At 46.7% G+C, this 6,000-nt stretch overlaps 1 protein-coding gene across 3 annotated transcripts in view; it reads right to left on the reverse strand.

The window, feature by feature from the left end:
- LOC148140776 (class I histocompatibility antigen, F10 alpha chain-like) overlaps positions 1–4,306 on the reverse strand; it is a 70,325-nt gene extending 66,019 nt beyond the window's left edge. For all 3 annotated transcript variants that reach the window (XM_087979564.1, XM_087979563.1, XM_087979562.1), the window contains exon 1: positions 4,112–4,306. In XM_087979564.1, coding sequence (XP_087835690.1) covers positions 4,112–4,253 — 142 coding nt within the window. In that variant the 5' untranslated portion in view covers positions 4,254–4,306. The remainder of the gene's footprint in view (positions 1–4,111) is intronic.
- Positions 4,307–6,000: the final 1,694 nt, after the last annotated feature.

Genomic DNA, 6,000 nt, shown 5'->3' on the forward strand with positions numbered 1-6,000 from the left:
GATATCTGGTCGGCATGGACAGGTTGGACCGAAGGGTCTGTTTCCATGCTACACATCTCTATGACTCTATGACTCTATTGCTAACCTGGAACAGTAACCTGGGACACACCGGGTCTATTACTAACTGGAACATAGCCTGTCAGCAGCCTGGAATAGTGACCTGGGGCACACCTAGTGAACATCGAAGGGAAGGCGATGCAAGTGGTAATATTGCTAGTCTGTTAACCCAGAAACTCAGCTCGTCTGAGAACCCCATTCCACGTTGAACAATACTTGGAGGAAGTACTGAAGGTGGCAAGGGTACATAATTTCCTCTGGGCGGGGGATTTCAATGTCCACCTCCAAGTGTGGCTTGGCAGCAGCACCACTGATTGAGCTGGTTCAGGTCCCAAAGGAGATAGCTATTAGGCAGGTGATGAGGAAACCAACAAGAGGGAAAAACATACTTGACCTCATCCTTACTGATCTGCCAGCCATATATGTATCTGTCCTTGACAGTATTGGTAAGAGTGACCACTGCACAGTCTTTGTGGAGACTTCATGTTGAGAATAACCTCCATCATGTTGTGTGGCAATATCCCCACGCTAAATGGGACAGAGTTCAAACTGGGCATCCTGGAGACACTGTGAGCCATCAACAGCAGCAGAATCGTATTCCACACCTACTCAGAATTTGCAGCCTCTTTGGTCTGTCACACCACCATTAAGTTAGGGCATCAACCCTAGTTCAATGGAGAGTGCAGGAGGGTATGCCAGGAGCAGCACCAGACATTTCTAAAAATAAAGGTGTCAACCTGGTGAAGCTACCAAACAGGTCTCCTTGCATGCCAATTATAGTGGAGTTACCAAACAGGTCTCCTTGCATGCCAATTATAGTGGAGTTACCAAACAGGTCTCCTTGCATGCCAATTATAGTGGAGTTACCAAACAGGTCTCCTTGCATGCCAAATATGGTGAAGCTACCAAACAGGTCTCCTTGCGCCAAATAGCATGAGCAGCAAGTGATCAGCAGAGCTAAGTGACCCACAATCAACAGCCATAATGCATTCATACCACATCCAGTTGTGAATGATGGTGGACAATTATACAACTCACCGGAGGAGGACGCTGCACAAATAGCCCCATCCTCAATGATGGAAGAGCCCAGAAGATCAGTGCGAAAGGTAAGGCTGAAGCTCTCACAGCAATCTTCAGCAATAAATACCAAGTGGCTGTTCCATCTCGCCACCTCCAGTCGTCCCCAGCATCGCAGACTTCAACCAGGTTGATTTACTTCAGGCGATAATAAGAAATGGTTGGAGGCACTGGATACTGCAAAGGCTATGACAACATGCCAGCAATAGGACTGGAGACGTGTGCTCCCCTAGCCAAGTTGTTCCAGTACAGCAACAATACAGGCACCTATCGACAATGTGAAAAACTGCCCAGGTATGTCCGACACCCAAAAATCAGAGTGAACAAAAATCCAACTTGGCCAATAACCGTTCCATCAGCCTCCTCTCGATCATCAGTAAAGTGATGGAAGGGGTCATTAACAGTGCTATCAAGCAGCACCTGCTCAGCAATAACCTGCTCAGTGACGCCCAGTTTGGGCTCTGCCAGGGCCACTCAGCTCCTGACCTCAATACAGCCTTGGATCAAACATGGACTAAAGAGCTGAATTCCAGAGGGAAGGTGAGAGTGACAGCCCTTGAACTCAAGGCTGCACTAAACCAAGTGTGGGATCAAGGAGCCCTAGCAAAACTGGAATCAATGTGTATCAGTGGTTTGGGTCAGACCTGGCACACAGGAATATTGATATGGTTGTTGATGGTCAGTCATCTCAAATCCAGGACATCTCTGCAGGAGTTCCTCAGGGTTGTGTCCCAGGGGCAACCATCTTCAGCTGCTTCATCAATGGCCTTCCCTCCATCATAAGGTCAGAAGGGGGGATGTTCGCAGCTGATTACGCTTTTGTTCATCAGTCAGTGTTCAAGTGCCACAAGATCTAGACAATATCCAGGCTTGAGCTGACAAGTGGCAAGTAACAGTCACACCACACAAATGCCATCTCCAATAAGATACAAATCTAAACACGATCCTTTGAGATTCAATGGTGTTACCCTCACCTGAATCATCCACATCAACATCGTGGGGCTTACCATTGACCACAGCCATATAAACACAGTGGCTACAAGTTCAGGTCAGAGGCAAGGTATACTTTGGTGAGTAACTCACCACCTGACTCCCCTAAGCCTGTCCATCATCTACAAGACACAAGCCATGAGTATGATGGAATACTCCCCACTTGTTTGGATGAGTCCAGTTCCAAGAACACTCAAGAAGCTTGACACCATAATGATGACATTGTGGCTTTAAGAGGTTATTTTGCTTTTTTTTTAAAGAGAGGCTTTAGGGCACAGGTACCAAGCTGGCTAGTGAAGATCCATAAACTATACAACTTGGGGGGCCTTGGGTTTTTTAAAAGTTGGAACAATAGAAGCAGCCTGGCTGGGTGTGGCTAGCTGTCACAGACCAAAATTGCTAGTTATTTTTAGCTTTTAGATTTGACAGAGGCTGCTGGAGTTTTGAAGAAGTAGCAGATATCTTTTCTGTCTCTCAGTTTCAGCTGAAAGCTGGGGTTTCTCTCTGCTGCTGAGTTACCTGGGAGACAGATAATTTGCCTTTTTGCCAAGGGGTGTGTGTATGGGATGCTACTACATTGGAATAGTTAATTAGTAATAGATAGTGTATCTATTATTCTGTGAAGTTTTCCAATAGAGTTGTTACTCAAAATTCATCTTTCTTTTGTCGTATTTTAACCAAAGCCTTTTGCTTAACATTGAGTAGATTGATCAATCAAGTTTCATCTGGAACACAACATGTTATATTTCCATTTAAAATAAGAAAAGGCTGGGGTCTAGGATACCTTCTTAAAATATTTTGGGGGGATTTGGTCTGGTCCATAACCCCATCCAAAGCAGCTGCTTGATTGGCACTACATCCACAACATTCTAAACAAGATGGCGGCAGAGTGGGATACCTCAGCCAGAGCTTCATCTGTTCATTTTCCTTTTTCTCACCTTTAGCCTTTCTTTCCTCCTCTTCTCTTTCTTGGCCTCGTACCTCACAGCGTCAGAACTCCAGGCCACCATTTTTCCCTCTGGATGCACATGTCGGACAGGGAGTGGGAAGGGGAATTGAAATGGGCAATGACCTGGAGGTCAGGCTGGTCCTTATGGGCCCAGCTGAGATGCTCGGTGAGTTGTGCTGTTAGTTTACGTTTGGTCTTGCCAATGTATAGAAGATCACAGCAGGAGCACTCCTTACAGTAAACTCGGTTGGAGGAGAGGTAGGTGAATCTCTGTCTCACCCCGAAGGACTGGATGGAGGTGAGCGAAGTAGTGTACTGGCAGGTTTTGCATATTGTACGGTTGCAGGGGAAGGTATGGGGCGGTGAGGTTAGGGAGTTGGTGGGGAGAGAAGTTGCACAAACCAAAGAGTGACAGAGGGAATGGTCCTTACGGAAGACAGAGAGGGGTGGGGAGGGGAAGATATTCTTGGTGGTGGAGCATCTCAGCCAGGCCTGTAAAGGCCGAACTGACCTCCCAGTCACTGCCCATTTCAGTTCCCCCTCCCACTCCCTCTCCAACATGTCTACCCTTGGCCCCCTCCATTGCCACAGTGAATCAGACCACAAACTGGAGGAACGACACTTCCATTGGGGCAGCCCACAGCCAAGGAGGACTCAACAACCTCAGCCTTCCTTCCAGTTACGAACCAGATTCATCCCTCCCATCGACCAACCAGGTCATACCCACCACCTGTATTCACCTCACCATTCTGCCCCTCTCCCCACCCATAACCCTCCCTCCTGTAACTGCAGCTCCTCCCATCTCTATCTCCATTCCTGAAGAGAGATTACACCCGAAACGTCCACTTGTGTCCCTCCTGATGCTGCCTGGCTTGCTGTGTTCTTCCAGCCTCCTGGTGGTCTGAAAGATCAGGCTGGCTGTGTAACAGGCGGCTGATCAAACATCTCCCATTTCAAACTCCCACCAAGAGATTCACATTCACCCCAGACACAGAGAGAGAGAGAGAGAGAGAATGGAAAGCTGAATTCTGTACTTACCGAGAGAGACCCGGGAAAAACACAGGGAGATGGACAGAAGGATCAGCAACATTCTGGGAATATAGTGACCCTGTTTCCTAAACAGGGAATTGATTACTCCGAGGAGAAATAGCTCAACAGCTGTTAATAAACCGGAAATCATCAAAGACAACTTTCGCGATGCAGCATTTCATGTTGATCCTCGATCATTTCCTGATTGCAGAAGCGGAGATCTGGTTAGTCTCAGAGGAACATCCAATTAAAGAGATAAGCAGTCACTCGTCAACAGTTTCTGGGAAGATGTCTCTCAGTCAGGTTACAGTCAGTAACAACTACACACATCGATACTGTCCCCTTCAGGCAGTGCTAAACATCTCCTGTCTCTTCAAGGAGTATTTGACCGAACAGAGGATGCTACCAAGCCACATTTTCTCATTTTCCACCCTCCGTGTTGCTGAGGGGTAGCCACAGGATGAACAGGGTCCCTGGTTACTCCCGGGGAAAAGGCTGCAGTGCTCTGACATTGCCTTCTGCAGGATGTCCTCACTGTGAAGGATTCCCCTCTCTCACAGACTGCCATCAGGCGGATTGGGAAGATTGATGGGCTGAGAAACAACATGTTTGGGCAGGTTACAAGAGTGGGATCAACAAAAGGTGAAATTGCTGGAGAAACTCGGCAGGTCTGGCAGCATCTTTGGAGAGAGAACAATGTTTAGGTTATGTGTCCAATGACCCTTTTTCAGAAAGAGCTTATGAGAGACAGATGGAAAGGTGTAGGGAGGGAGTTGGTGAAAGCCCAGCTAACTGAAGGTACAGCCCCTAATGTGGGCTGATGTTGATGTGGGTGGCTCAATGGCGAGCACAGCTGCCTCATAGTGCCAGGGACCTGAGTTCAATCCCAGCCTCGGGCGACTGTCTGTGTGGAGTCTGCACATTCTCCCCGTGTCTGCGTGGGTTTCCTCCGGTTTCCTCCCACAGTCCAAAGATGTGCAGGTTAGGTGAATTGGTCATGTAAAACTGACCCCTTGTGTTCAGGGATGTGTAGGTGTGTTAGTCAGTAATAGGATAGGGGACTGTGCATGCTATTGTTTAGAGGGTAGGGATGGACTTGTTGGGCCCATTGGCCTTGTCTCCATTCAACAGGATGATGGATAATCTGCATTTCCTCATAACTTTTGACTCCCTAGCTAATCACAACACTATCTATCTAAGACTTGAACTTAAAAGGGAGAAGAACAGACATAGGAAGCACATGGTGAGGACAGTGCAGGAGAGAGAGAGAGAACCTGCACAGTTAGTGCCTTTGATGTTTGAATTTGTGTATCGCTGGACATCAAAGTGCATCTGGGAAAATGATCAAACAGTGAGATTCACAATTAATCTTGGAGGATCTGTTGAGCGAAGTTTACAGCACAGAATCAGATAAGTTAATCATTGTTTTAAGTGTGGCTGACAGAGAATCTGCAGTAGTGAGTAGAGTGGGTTCTTTCTTGATTATATGTTTTTGGAGATATGTCTCTTGATTAAGCTTAAAATATAAGCCATAACTATTAATTTAACCCGGGCAGTGTTTGTAGAGGAATAAGTCGGTGTTATTTTCTGTGTCTGTAGATTGCGAAGGAGCAAAAATGGCCTTTAATAGAGTGATAAGTACTTCTTGTCAGATGTGGGAGTATAAAGAGAGTTTATGGTGGAGTATATCTGCCATAAATGCTGTTGGCTGCGAATCTTATCAGATGGAATGGATCATTTGGAGAAATAGTTAGAAGCAATAAGGAATTTGGAACAGCAACAGTATGTGATGGATGGCAGTTATAGGAAGGAGGGAATGTCTCAGATACAATCATATAGATAGGTTAACTCCAGGAAGGGTAAGAGAGGTAGGCACCTAATGCAGGAGTATTTTGTGG

The sequence above is a fragment of the Chiloscyllium plagiosum genome, unplaced genomic scaffold (assembly GCF_037043375.1).
Source record: "Chiloscyllium plagiosum isolate Xiang-an unplaced genomic scaffold, Cpla_swu_hap1 HiC_scaffold_35, whole genome shotgun sequence".
Taxonomy (NCBI): Eukaryota; Metazoa; Chordata; class Chondrichthyes; order Orectolobiformes; family Hemiscylliidae; genus Chiloscyllium; species Chiloscyllium plagiosum.